Genomic DNA, 19803 nt, shown 5'->3' with positions numbered 1-19803 from the left:
CTGCCCTAATTTTGCATTCTCTTCCCACTTCCCTGAATGGTAAGATGTTCCAGTGAAATGTTATAGTGTTTACAGCACAATCCTAGGCATGTCTACTCAGAATTACGTCCGGCTGAGTTGAGTGAAATTTATTGCCAGGTGACAGAGCAATCCTAATAACAGGAAGCGGGCATAATTTAGGCCAGTGTAATTTATGCTCTTACCCTTGTTCCAAGCTTCCTTCAGGACTCTCTGGCAAGGGATTATTGCTGGCTGAAACTGCATGGAGGGTGGGCCTGAGTTTTGAGGACATGACTGAGCTGAACAGGGTTGGGAATAGGTGCAAGTCTCTTCTCAGACCTTCCGGTACACCAAAGACAAAAACCAGGACGCCATCTTCTGGGATGCCATCTTTTTCTTGTGAAAGGATGGCGGCCATTTTGGACGCCATGACCTTGTGCTATTTCACACCGCGATTATCCCCTCTGAAAGTGCTTTTTTGGGCACGGCGCCCAAAAACGTGCGTTTGGGGGAGCTGCACAATATCGTGGCCCAGTAAAGCTGCTTTTTAAAGGGGAAAATTGCCTGAGATCATGGCACCCAAAATGGCCACCATCCTCTTCAGAGGAAAAAATGGGATGTCCCAGGTTTTTTGGGACACTTGCCCTGTCCTGCTCAGGCCATGCGCCAGAACACCCCTTTGGGGGATTTATGCCATTGCAGATTCTTTTCTTGTTATCTAGCCAGATTTGTCTAATATCAGTTGTGCACTTTTGAAAGTCACTTTGCTTTAGTAGATGCTCCCAATCCCATCCTCCATCCTGCCCCCCTTCCCTCTCTGATAAGATTCAGTGAGGTGATTTTGGACCAGATGTTTGCTTCAGGTCTTCCCTTCCTTGCCCCCTGTTGCATCTTTAAAGTATTTCAACACACACCGACTCCTTTTGGGTGAGGTTGTTTTTACCCAGCTGTTAATTTTGCTGTGTCACAAAGAAGCATGAGGGTGCATTTCTCTGGAAGGATTTTGCATGGTACTAATCCCCCCCCCTTAGAAAACGAGTTCTGTGTTTGTACGCTACTGACCTGAAAATGTTTTCAGGCCTCTAACCCTGGACAGTTTGAGAATGACAGCGATACGCTCTGGCAGCGAGGACATGTTCCTGAAACCGCCGTTTGCCACGGTCGAGTGGGAATTAACACAGACGCACCAGATGAAGCCCTGGTTGTCTGTGGAAACATGAAAGTTATGGGAGCAGTCATGCATCCATCTGACAGGCGAGCCAAACAGAATATCCAGGAGGTGAGTGAGTCAGGGAAGTAATTTCCCAACACAGCAGCGCATGTTCGCATGGAGGCGGCAACTGAGAGGCAGGCATTGCGTTGCGAAGTAACCAGATGTTTCATAGCTTTTGCCTCATAGCTTAAAAACTTTTGAAAGCAGGGTGCCAGAAGGGATGTGGAGGAAGGAAAAAATAAGAAGCTGCCTTATACGGCATAAAAGTATTTTGTCCATCTAGGCCAGTATTGCCAACTCAGGCTGGCAGTAGTTATATGGGGAAGGGGTTGTCCCCATCATTTCCATTAAGTGGGAAGTGAGGAACATAAGAAGCGGCCTTATACGGAGTCAGACTATTGGTCCATCTCACTCAGTATTGTCTACACTGACTGGCAGCGACTCTCCAGGGTTTAAGGCCGGAATCTCCCCCAGCCCACCTGGAGATGCTGGTCATTGAACTATTTTTAAAGGAACCTATCCTGACTACGTTTTGAAGTCTGTACAGTCGCACCTTAGTTCTCAAATGGAATCCATTCCAGAAGTCCCTTTTACTTCCAAAAACGTTAGAAATCTAAGGCGCGGCTTCTGATTGGCTGCAGGAACTTCCTGCACTCACTCGGAAACTGTGTCGGACGTTCGGCTTCCAAAAAATGTTCGCAAACCAGAACACTCACTTCCGGGTTTGCGGCATTCGGGAGCCAAAACGTTTGAGTCACCAGGCGTTTGAGAACCAAGGTACGACTGTATCTGGGTTGCATCCAGTGGTGGTTTTGCACTAGTGGAAAGCACTTCTGTACTTGTACAAAACATGGCACTCAATTTTCAACAACCTGCCCTATCAGTTTCAGCCCCCTGTGATCCTCAGAAAGCTACTCCTGAGGGTTGAGGAAGCCTCTGGAATGGTGTGGGATATGTCACAGATTATTTCAGTAGGTAAGCTGAAATTGGCAAAAATGGGGTACCCCACCTTGTGGAAACCCTCTCCCTACGGCTCCCCCCATCCCAGGTGGGTGCCATTGCCATTATAAGAGAACGAGGGAGGTGTTTGTGGTGAGTTCCTGCACCTCTTTTTCTAGATAAATAGCACTGCCTCTCCATTTGCCTCAAAATACGAATTGGAATATGGGGGCATTAAAGCTGCTTAATAACAACTAGGCATATTAACTGCAGCCACCTCAGACTTCAAAAGCACGTGCACATGAAAGCCCTTTGACATGACTTGACTGTGTTAAATATTTGAACACGCTAAGCCTTGTCTTTGGTCAATTAGGTTGATACGCATGAGCAGCTGAGAAGAATAGCACAGATGCGGCTGGTTGAATACGACTACAAGCCCGAGTTTGCATCTGTTATGGGGATTAACCAGATCCATGAAACAGGTATTCCATCAAATCATCTGTTGTTTTCAGGTCTTCAGGCATAATAATCTTGAATACACCCCAGCATCATCTTCCTTTATAATATTGCAGTGTTTGCCTTGGCAGTCAAACGTAACGCAGTAATCCAATTAATGAATGTATCAATTGCATTGTATTGTGTTTTTTAGACTGCCCTTCAATCACATCCCCAGGGCAATGGGCAAAAGAACAAAACACCTAAAATGCAAATGCGAACACAACAGCAAACCTTTACACAAGGCCCCAAGTTCAGAAAAGTGTCTGGAATATTGGGGGAAATAAAAAGGGAGTTGCCTAGCACAGGAAACACCTCATAGTAGGTACCTGGTCAACCTTTTTAGAGAGGGCGCTCCAAAATTGGGGTGCCTCTGTCTTCCAGTAAATAATAAGGTACAAAATGTGCAGGTGGGCCAAGGGTCTGAACTGGGAGGAATAGTCCCCTGGGTTATACCAGGGACTACATACAGGCATTGCACCTAGACAAGTGGAATCTGCAACAAAATATTGCAGTGTGGAATGCTTCTGTTCGGGATTCAAATCAATAAGCCATGTCCTTTTTTCAGGATACTCCATTCCGTTTGGAGGGAGGTCCTCCCTGTTTTCCATAGCAGTCAGTAATCCATTGTTTATTAATATTTACAGTGCTTAAGAATAAAATAAAACTTCTAGCTTCTAGGTAAAGCAACAATGAGTGCTTACAGAAGGAACCCCCTGTGAGAAATGTTCTGCTTTCAGTTGCACCCCTTCTCTTATTTTTTTGTGAGCAGGAGTAATTGCCCAGGAAGTTCAGGAACTTCTGCCAAGAGCTGTGAGAGACACTGGAGACTTAACATGTGAAAATGGAGAAAAAGTGGATCATTTCCTCATGGTTGATAAGGTAATTCTGTTTTCCTACAGTGCAGTAAACCATCTTGCTTTGAAAAAGAGAAGTTGTAAGTTCACTGTAATTAGTGTTCATGATTAGTCACATCGTTTTTGAGAGTCACCTTCTAGAGAAGTAATAGTCTACTCTTTGATGGTTCTGTGTTTTAATACAGCAGTGATTAGAAACAGGTGTCCCATCCTAGCAAGGAAAGGGAGAGGGCAACCTCAGAATGTTGAACTGGGGAGACCCAGGGTCAAATCCCAACTCGGCCTTGTGCACAAGAAGACCTTAGGCCAGCCACACTCTATTGACTTGGCCTACCTCAAAGGATTGTGGTTAAGATAAAATGGGAGTGGGGGGGGGGGAGAGATTCATGTATGCCACTTTGAGCTTCCTTGAGGAAAAGCGGAATATACATTGGAAATAAAAAAGTAGTAATAACAAGCTCTTCCTTCCTTTCATAAGGATCTCCCTTTGGCCAACGTGTTATGGCAATGTTGCCAGCTGAATTAACTTCCAAGACTCTCAGTCCTGTACCATTGGCATGAAATGGGACCAAGGGAAAACATGAATTAAATGTTAGGCCTCATCATTTGGATCTTTCAGATCTTCAGGCTGCTCAAGATAAAGTAGACCTGTATTTTTCTTATCACTGGGTCCTGATGGGAGAAGAGCATTTTCACAAAGGGGAATAGGTTAACCATACTTGCATCCGTTCAGAAAAAATGTGCCGAATTTGATTGTTTCTGAAAATATTAATAGTATATACCTGAGGTTGCCAATGTGGTGCACTACAGATTCTGGACTCCAGCTTCCATCAGCCTCAGTCAGCAAGGCCAATGGTCAGGGATGATGGGAGTTGTAGTCCAACAACAGGGCATTACATTGGGTACCCCATACTAATATTGATGTAAATTATCTGAGTGCCAGTCCTTATGTTGCCAAAAGAGCACTATCCACCTCCACAAAAGAGCAGGCATCAGCAGCCTGGAGGGGTGTACAAAAGAAGAGGAATGGTCTACACTGCAACTTTTTGTTTTAGCAGGCCCCTCCCCTCTTGTGGATTTCACTATAAACTTGCACAGTTTCACTTAAATGGCTGCAAGCTCTGGCACTCTGCGGGACCTTGTGACTTAATAAAACTCCAGTCTGTTTCCCTCTCCTCATACAAACTATACTTTTGTGGAGATCTGGGCATGACCGGTTGGGAAGGCATCAGATTCATATCTCCTGTGCAGGGCATGTCATCGATGTAATGGCTTCAAGACCATGAGTGTTTTGAAGATACCCTTCAGCGAACCAATTGTGGAATGTCTTGTCTCTGTTGATTGTGTGGGCTTTCCCAACTGTGTAGGTTTTGTTTAGGCTACATATCATATGCGGCAGTACAATTTGGGCACCATAAAAAAACCCAGACCATCTCTGTGTGGTGTTTACAATGGTGTTTTGTATGGCTTAAACGTACTGTGGCAGCTTAATAACATATGGAACAATAACTGCTTTATTCAAAGGCTGAATGGCAGCTTTCAATTTGCACGTTATAGTGTGGGAAAGCAGTTTGCCGAAATACAGCGATATAAATAGTATAGCATTCTGGGGGCCTTGCGTAGACAACTTCCCTCAACCATAGGAGTGGCTGCACCTCTGTACAGAAATGTGTTTGTTTGTGTGATGAGTAAGAAAAATGGGAATGAAAGGGCAGCTTGCCGAGGCATCACAACCCTGTAAACATCTAGGAAGAAAGCCAGGATCCTGAGGGAGCATTCTTATGTCATGTGTGAGCTGCTTTCACACTCCCGTGGTTGCATTTGTGAAGAGGAACGATGTGGCTTGAGCCAATGGTGTGGCTCCTTCTAGGGAAGCTTGAGAAATCCAGTCTTTGTGAATTCTGATATGACCATCAAAGATTGGACCAGGGACCTTCCATGGGCACAGTAAGTGCTAAGTGCTTAGGACTGCGGTGTACATCACACCAGAGAGAGACACACCTGCTGCTGCTGGTCCCAAGTACCTGGTATGCTACCCCTTAACCCATTTCAGCTGTTGTGGGGCTAGGAGGAACAGGCACTTTGAACTCGTTCCTCCAGAAATTAGCCTACCTGTGACTACTTTGAGAATGTATACACATAGAAAGTACAGTGGTACCTCGGGTTACATACGCTTCAGGTTACAGACTCCGCTAACCCAGAAATAGTGCTTCAGGTTAAGAACTTTGCTTCAGGATGAGAACAGAAGTGCTCCGGCGGCGCGGCAGCAGCAGGAGGCCCCATTAGCTAAAGTGGTGCTTCAGGTTAAGAAGAGTTTCAGGTTAAGTACGGACCTCCGGAACGAATTAAGTACTTAACCCGAGGTACCACTGTACAAGGCTTTAAGGACTGTGAAGATGAGGTGAGCTGTGGAGGAGAACCCCACTCACACCAACCCATACATGATGTCATGGAGGCATCAGTCCAGGCTTTGTACCATGGAAGGCTCTCATGGTGGAGAGGACCTCCAGGAGACACACACTGTTTCCAGTTGCAAAGCCGAAGAGGTGCCTATGCTTAGTGACCTTACCCTAGCCAGGCAAATGCATAGATTGGAAGACCAATGACTCGGTGCACTTCCTAAATATTCCAAGGCAGTTCTCAGCTCAAGAGATGTATTGAAAGATTTCTCAAGTGCTTACTTTCAGAGTAACAACTACATCTTTAAATGTGTCTGGAAGAGCCAGCATGATATAGTAGCGCAGTGTGTTGGGCCACTTAGGAAGTTTGCTGTGTGGCCTTGGGCTCCAGTCATGCTCTCACAGCCTAGCCTATCCCACAGGGTTGTTGTGGGGATAAAATGGGGAGAATTGTATGCAAACTTGAGCTCCTTGGAAGAGAGATGGGATATAAATGCAATAAAATCAATAAGCACATTAAAAAACAACAGATCAACAAGGAAATGGGACAGAATGGAGTTTCAGGTGAATTCATGAGAAAGTGTCATAGAGTAGAAATAGCAGATTTACCAGTCCCTCACTCCCCTCCTTTCTATCTCACTTTGGTGCACTCTGGAACATGTTTGGAACTTGTTCCGCAATGTAGCCGCATGGCCACTTCTTCATGCATTCAAATTCAAACCGTATTCCCTCAGTTCTTTTTCAGGTTTATATAAATTGACCAGTTCATACATAAGAAACAAGGACACCTCCTAGAAGGCCCACAAAGAGGACCTGGTGTTAGCTGATTCAGTGTCTGTTATCTTGCTTAGCAAAAAAAATAAACAAATACTTCCCAAGCTCCCATTTCAGAAATAGCATAAGGGGACTCTCTTCTTCCATCTGTCTTTCTCTCCCTGGGGAAGTTGTGTTGGAGTTGCAAGATAAATGGTTCAGCTGAGTCTGTTTGCACCATCTGATCTGCACAGAACGTACCGTGTGACAGGGAATTCTGAATCTGTCCATGGGAAACAGTTTGTGGAGGAAAACATTCAGAAACCTCGAATGCCTGTCACGATCTATTTAGTGTTTAGGCACAACACTAATTTAAAACAAATGTTTTAGTGTGGTGCTGCATCATGTCGTCTTGTTAGTCACTGCCTTTCCTGCACAAGTGCTCACCGGCAATTGAGTGCAGATGGCACATAATTTATTATTTACATACATAACTTATCCAGCAGTTTGGGGGTTGTGGGGGGGATTTTTGTGGACTTTTTATTTTGAATAAAGGTGTTGGTGTTGCATGCACTTGAACTCTCTTTAGGGTAGAACTGAGAAATCACATGTCAAGGGTAGTATCCAAAGAATTGTAAAGGTTACACTTGTGTTTCCTGAACAGCAATCTCGTCTGGTGCATGGTGAAGAGCTTTTGAAATCGACAAGAGTCTTAAAAGCAAATTGTGATTTGGTTAGTGTGGTGCCAAACTCTGCTCTCCAAATTCTCAAAAGTTTTCTTCCCCTGCAATAGAAGCTTCCGTTTTTCTGTCACATTTTCAGAGGGAAAAAAAAAAGATTAGGGAAAACTTTGGCACATCATTAGTCACGATATAATGGAAGGGGAGTGAGTTTTGTGGTTTAAAAAAGCAGAAATAATACCTTCAGGGAGCCATCTAGGATGCTCAGCTAAGGTAATTCCTTTCTTCACATCTTATTTATTGATGGGATTCTTTGTCTGTGTTTCTTTCAAGGATCAAATTTTCATGGAGAATGTGGGTGCAGTGAAGCAGCTTTGCAAATTAACAAACAATCTTGAAGTCCGGATAGAAGAGTTGGAAGCGTGGAATAAAAAACTAGCCAGACTGAAACAGATAAACAGCTTGAAGTCAACAACATCCAGTGAAAAGAACGCAAGAAGGTATCTGCATTTCTCCTCAGGGGGCACAGCCAAATTCACCAGCTTCCTTAACATGTCAGACATAACCTGTATATCTAAAGGTAGAGCTGAATTAATAGGACAGCAGTTTCTGGATACTTCAGGAACATTTTTGTGTTTTCTTGTTTAGACTGCAACTTGTTTCAGAGCACTTAAAAAAAAAAAAGTAAGGCAGTTGAGGGAGCAACTCCAACTGAGCCTGGCACAGGAAATAGACTGGGGCTTTGGTTCCTTATCAGCCTTGCTTGAGCTCAATAAGCCCCATTTTTGAGAGCTACAGTGTGGTGTAGTGGTTAAGAGCGGTAGTCACGTAATCTGGGAAACCGGGTTCGCGTCCCCGCTCCTCCACATGCAGCTGCTGGGTGACCTTGGGCCAGTCACACTTCTGTGAAGTCTCTCAGCCCCACTCACCTCACAGAGTGTTTGTTGTGGGGGAGGAAGGGAAAGGAGAATGTTAGCCGCTTTGAGACTCCTGAAAGGGAGTGAAAGGCGGGATATCAAATCCAAACTCTTCTTCTTCTTCTTCTACCCACTGGCAGCTGCAGGCACTCTGCCATATCATCAGTGGTGGAGTCCAGTGGACACCTCTGCAGCATCTTACCCTTTTCCAGCAGTGTGCATCAGGGATTAGTACTCACCCATAGCTATTGCCAGGGACGCGGGTGGCACTGTGGGTTAAACCACGGAGCCTAGGATTTGCCGATCAGAAGGTCGGCGGTTCGAATCCCCACGACGGGTGAGCTCCCGTTATTCGGTCCCTGCCCCTGCCAACCTAGCAGTTCAAAACCACGTCAAAGTGCAAGTAGATAAATAGGCGGGAAGATAAACGGCGTTTCCGTGCACTGCTATTGCCATGGTCAGATTTGCCCTTTGATACTCATGATTTCTGAAGAGTTTATTGTTTTGGCAAAACTGTTTCTAGTTACATACTATTTTCATGTAAATGGAATGCACTCCAAATGTCCATTGCAGTTTCCATGGAAGAAATAATAATAATAATAATAATAATAATAATAATAATAATAATAATAATAATAATAATAATAATAATTTATACCCTGCCCATCTGGCTGGGTTTCCCCAACCACTCTGGGTGGCTTCCAACACAAAATTAAAAACAGAATAAAACATCAAATATTAAAAACTTCCCTAAACAGGGCTGCCTTCAGATGTCTTCTAAAAGTCAGATAGTTGTTTGTTTCCTTGACATCTGATGGGAGGGTGTTCCACAGGGCGGGTGCCACAACCGAGAAGGCCCTCTGCCTGGTTCCCTGTAACCTCACTTCTCGCCATGAGGGAACCGCCAGAAGGCCCTCAGAGCTGGACCTCAGTGTCTGGGCAGAATGATGGGGGTGGAGATGCTCCTTCAGGTGTACTGGGGTTTGTCATTCTAACCAATGTTTCAACATGAAAAACAAACTTTGATGGCATTCATCTGAGCAAGCTAACAACAGGATTCCCCTCCTTGCTGATTTTCCCTTCTAATGTTCTTTTTTTTATCACTTCCTACGATGAATTCACAAAGTAAAGCATTTTTTTAAAAATATGTATTCCAGGATTTTTAGCCAAGCTACTTCTCGTTTACCATCAAGAAAATCAGCTCCCATAAAGGTGAGTAAAAGTAGGAACACAGATTGCGAATAACTCTCCGATGTGTAGATAAAAAGACTATCGATTTAAACAGAAAACCTGTTGAATTGGTTATAATCTCTTAAAAAGGAAGGGGGGGGGCACACATGGAAATCACCTTGCTTCCAGGTAGGAACAAGCATGGGAAAGTTGGGGAAAGGCTACATGCTCTGCACGCAAAAGGTATAATAATAATAATAATAATAATAATAATAATAATAATAATAATAATATAATTTATTTATGCCCCGCCCATCTGGCTGGGCCTCCCCAGCCACTCTGGGCGGCTTCCATAGAAACCAAAAATACACTAAAATATCACACGTTAAAAACTTCCCTGAACACGGCTGCCTTAAGATGTCTTCTGAATGTCAGGTAGTTGTTTATTGCTTTGACATCTGCTGGAAGGGCGTTCCACAGGGCGGGCGCCACTACCGAGAAGGCCCTCTGCCTGGTTCCCTGTAGCTTTGCTTCTTGCAATGAGGGAACCGCCAGAAGGCCCTCAGCGCTGGATCTCAGTGTCCGGGCTGAGTGATGGGGGTGGAGACGCTCCTTCAGGTATACTGGACCGAGGCCGTTTAGGGCTTTAAAGGTCAGCACCAACACTTTGAATTGTGCTCGGAAGCGTACTGGGAGCCAATCCTGGCTCTTCTAGGTAGGGCAATATAATCTGGGGCTACAGTCCTGGAACCTTCAAACTGCAGCTTACTTCTGAACAGGTGTATAAAAGAATGCATTTTAGGTTGCTAAAGCAAGTGAGCTAAACTGCACGCTGTGGCGGAAGGACAAATAATTTTTAAAAAGAGCAATTTTTTTTGCAGACACCTCAACTCAGCAATTGGTTGTCTCAGGCAGCTAATTTTGGATGTAAGGAAAGGGCAGCATATGGTTTGTTATTCAATCCCCGCCCCTGCCCCCCAGCTTGGGTCAAGACTTAGTTCCACTGAAATCCACTGAAATTAGACTTGTGACCCATTGATTTCAGTGGGTTGACTCTTAAGCCTGGGTCCAAGCCCTTGCATTTTTATTCCCAGGGAGAAGTGCTTGTGGGATCTTCTGCCTAGAGGTGCCAAAGGAACTTTAACAGGAGTTGAATAGTTTTCAGTGTTGACTCTGAGCTGTACTCGCACAAAGATATTCCAATGATGCACACTGCCTGCTCCACATAGGCATTATGGATTAAACCCATGCTCCTTCCTTCCTTCTTCCTCAGATGTGTTCTCCAGAGAAAAATCAGTCATGGTCCAGCTCCAGGATCTTCCAGATAACTGTGATTGCCTTGGTTGCAGTTATGGCAGTCTGGTAAAGAAAAGCATATTATTAATGAGATGTTGGGATGTAATTTCAGCATTGCACAAGCAAAGTTCTACTAGTGCAATGGGACTTACTTTTGCTTTCTGACCCTCTACGTGTTATCAGATTTGTCCTGGAGGGTCCCTCAACCCTCTGGACTGGATTTTGAAGGCTGCAAGAAAGAAAGAAGAGGAAGCTCCATTGTGCAAGTGGAACAGCAGCACTGGATACGACCACTTGGTTGTTTTCTTCATCAGTTCATTCATAAAAGCTTTTTGTAAAAAAATAATAATGAAACATGGTTTCTTGCTATAGGGAAGAACACACACACATACATCCACATTTAAGTGGCGGTGATAATCATCAACACCATCAGACTTCATTTCTTTGATTCTAATATTAAGTACTGGTTTAGTGAAATAAATGATAACTGAGACTCATAAGAGAACTTCAACAATGGGGAGGAGATATTTCGAAGATTTTGCTTCTTCTGTACTCTTTTTTTTTTTGGTATATGATTATAGATGTCAATCTATGGAATAAATGTCTCGTTACAGCGTTCTGTCGATAGCCACCATTTATGTCCTTAGCATTCCCGACCCAGTCACGGCCAGTTCTACAAGCAGGCAAGTAACTGATTTGTCGCTCATTTGAACTTTCATTGTTTCCTCTTTGTAATGCTCTGGGGTTGGGAAGATAGCAGCCTATTTAAAGTGTATAAGCATTAAATGAAAAGGATTGGCAAGCCTCCATGGAGATGCAATTGCACTCTTTGGGAGCAGCCACTTTTATATGCCTATTTCCCACTTGGTGCTAGCAAAGCATACTTGAATATGCTTATATACCCTTGTTGCTGCTGTGTTAGAGTAATATCTGCATGGTTTTTTTTTAATATGCTAATGTGATTTTATCAACCTTTCCCAGCAATTCAACAAGTCTGATAACACTCCCTCCACCCACCACTTTGACAGGTACTGTGCTTTAAGCTGTTATTTGAGGCTGAAAAAATGTTAATAGAGTAAATCTAAAAACTTTACCCTGCATTGATGGAATTTGGCAGGTGACACAGAATTCTGCATCCTCAGAACCATAAACTTCATTGTGCTGTTTTTTTAAAAAGCCCATGAGGTAGAGCCAGCATAGCATGAGTGGACATCCACTCATACAACAGGATTTATCCTCCTCTCTTCAGTCCTGAAAAGCCTTCCATTCCTCCTAAATCTGCTCCAGGGGGTTGGAAGATGCCCTCAGAGCAGATGTTTGGGGTGTGTTTGCAGGGATCTTGGGGGGTGAGTAAGAGAAACCGGAAGTGCAAATGGAACTCTACAGTGCGAACAAGCAGGCGTCATTGGACGTTGCTCCATATTTCTAGGCTATAAGGCTGAAGAAGTACACTTAGAAATATATGGGCAGCACTATACATTAGACTCACAACTTATGCTCACTTTACATATGCAACCTTATGCAGTGGGCAGGAAAAAAAAGGGAGATTGGGAGAAACGTTTCCCTGCTCTCCCTTTATTTATTTTCCATTTATTTATTTTCCACTTATTTATTTTCCACAATCCCAGCAGGTTTTCCTTCCTTACCAGCCTCTGGGAAGGAGGTATGAGGGCTCTGGAAGCATCCCAAGGGTGGTAAGGAAGATGGCACATCACTTACAATAAAAGCCACAAAAATATTGAACATAGTAACAAATGAAACAATAAACCCCCAGGGGCTTCTGGGAGTTCCTGACATTGCATGATATTGTCTTTGAGCATGGATTCCCCCCAGAACTGAACCCTCACATAAGTGGCATGCCTATTTCTGAAGGCAGGTATGTGGGTCAAAATTTCCCGTTGTCGTGGTGTGCATTGCTACTCAATGTGGAGAGCAGAAGTAGAATGAATTAACTGTTGAAAAGAAGCAAATCTGTTTGAACTGAAAAATTAGAATGTATTGACACACCCAAATTTCGCTATGTTAAAACTGGTGAAGGTGATCTGTGTGTCACTCATGGATTTCTTCTACTGTAGTGACCAGATACAGCACACTGTCTTCAAGCCCCAAACCTACTGGCGTCATTCCTGAAGTGAATTTTTGTGGCATTTTACCTTGTCAGGAAACTTACTGCTGTCCAAGTCATCAAACAGTAAGAAAAGACCTAAATTATCAGAAGGTGAAGGCAAAGGAACATAGTAAGTTAAATCATGAATGGATGTTGCTACTACTTACGAGAAGGCAATTTCTGTGATTGTAGTGATTGTGAAAATGGTTGCTGAGGATAGATCTCTCCATGTAGCTGTGTTCCTACACTTGCCCAATGACGATAATGTGGAGACAAAATTAGCTCTTTGCTGAAATCTGTTCTCAGTTTCTCAGAAGTTTTATTTCTCTGTGAAAGATTATTTTTCAGTTTTTCTGTCTCTTTCTCAGGGAAGATGAGGATTCCTTGAGAATTTCAGGGGGTGGGGGTATGCAGCTTACCTTGCTGTTGCAAGGTGTTCAAACGTGGATTATGTGTTTTTCTTTCTGCAGCCTCTCTGGCTGGCCCATCTGAAAAACAAAACAAAACAGGCCACAAGCGGAGTTACTCATGTTATCTTTTTCTGAGCTTTCACTGATGTGCTGGTGACCAGAACAGATAATGCTTTCAGACCAGCACCAGGGGCTGGCTGAATATATTTTGCAATCTGAGGCAAATGTGGTGAACCACATCTCATTCTATATCCTGGAAAGTGGCCAGACTGGTAGCTAAAACTTACTTCAAGACTGACAAAGGGACGGTCTGCTCCCCCGCTGTAGCTGAGAGCAGCAGGCTAGCCTAGGACAGTATTCTTCAACTATGGATCTCCAGATGTTGTGGGGCTATAACTCCCATGACCCCTGACTATTGGCTAAACTAACGGAGGATGATGGGAGTTGTAGTTCCCACAACACCTGGGGACCCAAGGTTGAAGGACACTGGCCTACGGAGCACACTGCAGGTCACATGACACACACAGCTCCGTTCTCTCCAGCACCTCCCCACCATATAAGGTCTGAGGCCACCATCTCACTCTACTTAACAGTGGAGCTGACCCTGGCTCATCCCTGGACTTTCTGCTGCACCCCCCAACACCTAATTCGCTTTATACTTTTGTAAATAAAACAGAGTATTACAATGCAAACTGTATATAGTATTCCCTTTGCTTATTCTCTTCTCCAAATGGAATGGTCCTTGAGAAACTGAATATGACCTCTAGAGTGTGAAAAAAGTCCCCTTTCATAAAATGAACTGTCTTCAAAATAGAGCATCTGGAAGCGTCCTTCAAACCTGTGCTTGGGAAACTCATGCAGAAGCTCATTTTGCTGTAATTGTTTTTGTCATATAATTGTTTCAGTTTGTGAAGGCCCACTATTCTTTCCTCAGGAACGAAAAGGAAAGTACTGCCAGGAAACAACTGGTTTGAGAAGCCTGACCTTGGAAATGACTGTAAAGTATATTTTTATTTCCTTTGAAAAATAAAGTTCCTCAAAACCCCTTTGGTTACTTTAAAATGTTGATCTAGTTTAGAGAAGTTATACATATACAGTGGAACCTCGGGTTAAGAACTTAATTTGTTCTGGAGGTCCGTTCTTAACCTGAAACTGTTCTTAACCTGAGGTACCACTTTAGCCAATGGGGCCTCCCACTGCCGCCATGTCGCTGCCGCCCGATTTCTGTTCTCATCCTGAAGCAAAGTTCTTAACCCGAGGTACTATTTCTGGGTTAGCAGAGTCTGTAACCTAAAGCGTCTGTAACCACTGTACCACGGTACCACTGTAGATCATTGCCGGACAGCTGGCACATCTTAGTCTCTGTGGTCCATTACGATTTCCTCCTGTCAATAGTTTTGAGGGAATGTATTAGACCCACTTTGTGAATAATTATTCTGGGGATGTCACCCACAACTTGGCTCAATGGGTCGTGTTCTCCTCCACCTCTTCCTTTTGCCTCCCGTTACCAGCAGGAACGGGGAGAAATTTGAATCTGTTTGCATTTAAAGGTAAACCTGCCTAATCTGCACTTTTTGAAACAATCCTTGGGGCTCCTTCATATAGAAGCATAGAATTGTAGGGTTGGAAGGGACCTTGGGGGTCATCTAGTCCAACCCTCTCAAATGCAGGAATCCTGCCCACAGCCATCCCTGGATGGGCTTGAACCACCAACCATCTGGTTAACAGCCAGACACACTGACCCATTGCTCCCCTAAGTCCCATCCTTTGTTTCTGACATGATTTGTACATGTGTTTTTGAAATGGTACCACGTTGTTGTTTTCACACGTGGTGTGATTTGGATGAAACTATGTGTGTATCAGAGTTACAATTCCAGAGGACTCTTCAAAGTTAATATGTCTTCTGAAAGCTTGACTTTTGCTTCATGCAAAAACCATAAGGCGAAGTCACTACCATTAATAGGGTGTTATGTACTAAGCTTGGATCCTAGAACAATAAGGAGGTAGGGTCCTAGAATGCAACAACTGATTGGCATACAGGAGAAGACCAATCAGGTTCTAGGAGGAAGTTAATCAGCTGGTAGGATGCTAGCATGCAACAACTGATTGGCCTGCAGGAGAAGACCAATCAGGCTCCAGGAGGGAAGCAGAATCAGCCAATCAGACGGGACTCAGTGTGTAAATAATGTATATAAAAGCCTGGGGTTTGGGGGGAAATTCAGTAATTGTTTTACAAGCTGCAATAAAGAGCATGAAATCACTGCAGGACTCCAAGATATAGGGCCTTTCACCAGGAGTGCCAGGGTGAGGGCAGAGGGCAAAGGCAACTAATGGAATGGGGAGCCGGTTATAACAAAAAGTTTTCATATAAACTTTTCATTATTATTGTGTGTGCATTTTTTAAAAAAAGGTTCTTCATGCCAAGTGTCTATGCTCACAAAAACAATTCTTCTTCCTTTCAGGGACTGACACATCAATCATCTCTATGCAGATATTAGAGACGCAACAAAAAATAGATCGCCGTTATTGTCGCAAAAACCTGCAGTGTGGGTGGGTAAATTTGTTTCCTTACATCTCTTTGTCTAATGCAGCACAGAGCCTCAATATGTTAAGTTGAGCTAAGGATTTTGCTGCGAAAAATCAGTAGGGATGGAGGGGAAATTTTATTCAGCATGCACTTAAAGCCAAATCCGACAAATTTCTGAAACAATATGCAGACTGAAACACAGCTATCCTTCAGCAATTGCACTTAATCTGAATTTTGCAATGAAGTTCTCAAGGCAGCCAGTGTTTGCGGAATTTCATAGATTAGGGGAAATTGCTTGTAAAAATTGGTACATTGATCAAAACTACATATAAAAATGTATTTATTAAGAGAAATTTGCACTAGAATGCAGATGAGTTTTTATGAGGATTTTAAAAAATTGCTAAGTTGCTGTGAAATGTGGAAAACTGAAGTTCAGATTCAAAAAAACGAAATTGAGAAAACGGATCTTTGAATCCCTAGCTGTCAGTTGGTCTTACGCTAATTTATAGTTAACTCAACAGGGATTAGCTATTTGGAGAGGGCAATTCTATACCTGGGAGTAAAGTGCCATTGAATTCAATGAGACTTACTTCTGAGTAGACATATGTAAGGTGATTGTGTCATGCCTCCACAATTAATGGTGCAAATATTTTAATCTAAGAACAAGAAAAGTGATACTGCATGCTCAGGAAACTGATATTGTGAAATCACAGTGTGATCTTTGGATGAAGTATACAAATTTAATAAATAATTATGATAATCATCACCATCTGCACATGGGGATGAAGAATCTTCAGAAAGGCAAGATTTTCTAAATTTTGTTTTTGCTTTTAGTTCACATCCTAGCTCATTCATACGACTGTCATTTATTTCAGCTGTTCTTAATACTGAATTTTAAAGTGTTGTAACCCACCCCGGGACCTGCTGCTGAAGGTTGGATCATAATTTGCAAAAGGATGGCTGAATTATTTTACCTGTTGCTCACTGCTGTTCTCCATTTAAAAAACAGGCTACTTTGCTATTCTGTGCAGTGCTGGTGACTGTCTCAAAGTGCCTCCCACTGAAATTGTTGCCCAGCTATGCTATTGCTGTTTCCCATTAGAATAGTTAATATGGTTGCTTAAGGCTGTACTTTGCAGTCTCCAGTTCATATAGCTGATTGGCTCAGCATTTGACTTTTTGATATTTGCCTAGAATTTCAAAATATTGAATGCCATTGTCACTATTTATTATTTTAGGTCTGGAAATTATAGTTACATTGTTCCCATTAACAAACACACACCTGTCATAGTGAAAATCTCTCTGGAAATCAAGTAAGTACACAGACAGATTTTGCTGTAGATAAACTTTTTTTTTTAACCTTATCTGTTATTATGTATATGGTATGAATGAAGATTGTGCCCAGATCTTAACAGATCCTAATGAAACAGCAAGGATGAGAAAGCCTAAATCGAAATTTACGAATGTCCCTTAATGGTTCACATTCTGCTGGAAACCTCAGTTGGCCTTAATGGAGCTGGGTTGCATCCTTAGAGCCAATTCATGTGTTGTGCTTGGCTGCTGATGTTTACAGTAGAGACCCCCTGTGAGTGCAGACGTTGAGTGTACTGGCCGTTGAATCTAACTTCAGCTCATCACTGATGATGGGACAGCATCTTCCACTGAACCTGCAAGCAGCTGACTAATATAGGAGGTCCTCCAACATCTCCCCTCTTCTCCCTATCCTCCAGCAATCCACCAGCCTAGGCAGCTGCTTCACTCTGTCTAATAGTGGAACTGGCCCTGAAAGTCCATCATTCAAACATTCGCAAAATTTGATTTGCACTATTGATATGAGTTACCCCCTGCTATGCTATGGTACTCCTGGAAGTAGATCATTCACTTGATCTGCGAAATGGGAATGCAAGCAGTCATATATGAACTGGCCCACAGAATTTATACTCAACATTTCCAAATTGCTATGATCCCATTTCCATGTCTATACACTCTTTTGAGCAGTTGTATTGTTAGAATTAGCATTGATTTTCAGTGGAATTCTGTCTTGGGTGCTTTGCTTGTTAAAGCACCCAAGGTCTTATTTCGTATATTTTTTTTAAGCAGTACTATAGAATCTTGCAGCTTTTAATATTATCCTTGTTCCTTGAAGTACAACAGAACCACTCATCATCTTTCAATGCAAAATCACCTTTGGAAAGTCTTGCTTTCGTCTTCCACAACAAACCCGTCATAAGAGGGAACCCTTTCCAGAAACTACACAGGTACTTAGTTCTGTTGTCTCTTCCATAAAGGTAAAAGTAAAGTGACCCCTGACCATTAGGTCCAGTCATGGCCGACTCTGGGGTTGCGGCGCTCATCTCGCTTTATTGGCCGAGGGAGCTGGCGTACAGCTTCTGGGTTATGTGGCCAGCATGACTAAGCTGCTTCTGGCGAACCAGAGCAGTGCATGGAAACGCCGTTTGCCTTCCCGCCGGAGCGGTACCTATTTATCTACTTGCACTTTGATGTGCTTTCGAACTGCTAGGTTGGCAGGAGCAGGGACCGAGCAACGGGAGCTCACCCCGTCGCGGGGATTCGAACCACCAACCTTCTGATCCGCAAGTCCTAAGCTCTGTGGATTAACCCACAGCACCACCCGCATCCTGTCTCTTCCATACAAGAAGTTTTATTTACTTCATCTGTCACTTAAAAAACAACTAGAAGGAAGCACTGCCCACTGCTGTTATATTTTCTGGGACCTAGGGAGGCTCCAGCTCTTGGAAATAATACAACAAAAGCTTGTAAACAAGCAAGATGTATTTCCCTTGAGTTAGGATAAAGTACTAATTCTCATTCTGACCTTGGCAAACCCCAGAATGGCCATAGCTTTAGAAACTCTAGCTTTCCCACATGTGTAATAGGAATGTCAGAGAATTCTGACGAAAATGGGAAAGGAAGCGGAAATTACTGCAGTTTGCGTATTTGTCTGTGATCAATGAAATGAATGCAACTGGTATTCATTCACGTTGCTGTTGTTCTTGATGTGCACAGATGATGTGTAATTAATGGCTTTTTTTACGTGGTGGTGATGTTTTCGTTACATTGAAATGAATGTAAGTTATGTAAATTGCTACCTAAGTTATGTGAGCTAAGCATAACTTATGTAGCTTACTTCCCTAATGTGCATTTCCAGCAATAGACATACATGCAAGTTTCATTCCCTATCATATCTCTCTCTCTCTCTCTCTCTCTCTCTCTCTCTCTCTCTCTCTCTCTCTCTCTCATTTGGTTATATAGGGATTCCATCATATTTGGTATCTCCCTGTAAGCTCGTTCCATGACAGTGCTTACCATTTTCGTGTTGCTGCTCCAGTAAGTCTTATTATTATTATTTTAAAAAAAGAAAGACTAAAAAAGAACAAAACATTTAGCTATGATTATTGGATCTGTCTTAATCTTACTTTATTTACTTTATCCCACCAGGATCTTGCAGACTGTTCAACGGATCCTAACTACGCTGGGATATTTTTCACTGATTATTTCTTCTATTTCTATCGGAACTGCATCTGAAAGGATGGCTTTAACTCTCCCTGAAAAGAATGGGGAGGGGGAAATCTTTAGTGCTGCTGAAAGCTCGTTTGCCACATTAATTCTTCCTGGCAAACACTTAATGAACTTCTGTTTTATGCCCTTGTTTTGGGAATATCAAATGGGAGTAAATAAAACTGAAGCATTTTGTTGTTTTGTGAGGTATTCATAGAAGCTGCTAGTAAAACTGTGTGATTGCTGATGATTCAAAGGCGAGCGCATGAGCCGACTTCAGTTTAAGCTGATTTCCCGCAGTAAGACACAATTGGCTTAAATCCAACTATCTGTCTGATCTAGTTTGTGGACTGGGCTGTAATCATTCATTTTAATGGTGCAATAGAGTAACAGAGTAATTGGACGGAAACAATCTGATTTTGCAGAGCCTCTCGGCATGTTTAACTGGCCCCCTAACCAAAGGGAAAAAACAATTGGATTTCTAATGGGATTTGTGCCCCATACACAATATTGTGCTCTTG

At 43.0% G+C, this 19803-nt stretch overlaps 1 protein-coding gene across 2 annotated transcripts in view; it reads left to right on the top strand.

The window, feature by feature from the left end:
• MYRFL (myelin regulatory factor like) overlaps window positions 1-19475 on the top strand; it is a 39913-nt gene extending 20438 nt beyond the window's left edge. Inside the window, exons 11-25 of one of the 2 annotated variants that reach the window (XM_081211940.1) lie at window positions 1079-1279; window positions 2526-2634; window positions 3420-3529; window positions 7670-7836; window positions 9411-9465; window positions 10697-10785; window positions 11334-11402; window positions 11701-11747; window positions 12795-12956; window positions 14171-14233; window positions 15699-15786; window positions 17002-17076; window positions 17910-18021; window positions 19037-19111; window positions 19223-19475. In XM_081211940.1, coding sequence (XP_081068066.1) covers window positions 1079-1279; window positions 2526-2634; window positions 3420-3529; window positions 7670-7836; window positions 9411-9465; window positions 10697-10785; window positions 11334-11402; window positions 11701-11747; window positions 12795-12956; window positions 14171-14233; window positions 15699-15786; window positions 17002-17076; window positions 17910-18021; window positions 19037-19111; window positions 19223-19309 — 1509 coding nt within the window. In that variant the 3' untranslated portion in view covers window positions 19310-19475. Of the gene's footprint in view, window positions 1-1078; window positions 1280-2525; window positions 2635-3419; window positions 3530-7669; window positions 7837-9410; window positions 9466-10696; window positions 10786-11333; window positions 11403-11700; window positions 11748-12794; window positions 12957-14170; window positions 14234-15698; window positions 15787-17001; window positions 17077-17881; window positions 18022-19036; window positions 19112-19222 lie in introns of those variants that run through there. The other variant, XM_081211941.1, reaches the window with a different exon arrangement.
• Window positions 19476-19803: the final 328 nt, after the last annotated feature.

The sequence above is a fragment of the Podarcis bocagei genome, assembly GCF_964188305.1.
Source record: "Podarcis bocagei genome assembly, chromosome: 10".
NCBI classification, from domain to species: domain Eukaryota; kingdom Metazoa; phylum Chordata; class Lepidosauria; order Squamata; family Lacertidae; genus Podarcis; species Podarcis bocagei.
This window is presented reverse-complemented; position numbering and strand designations above follow the sequence as displayed.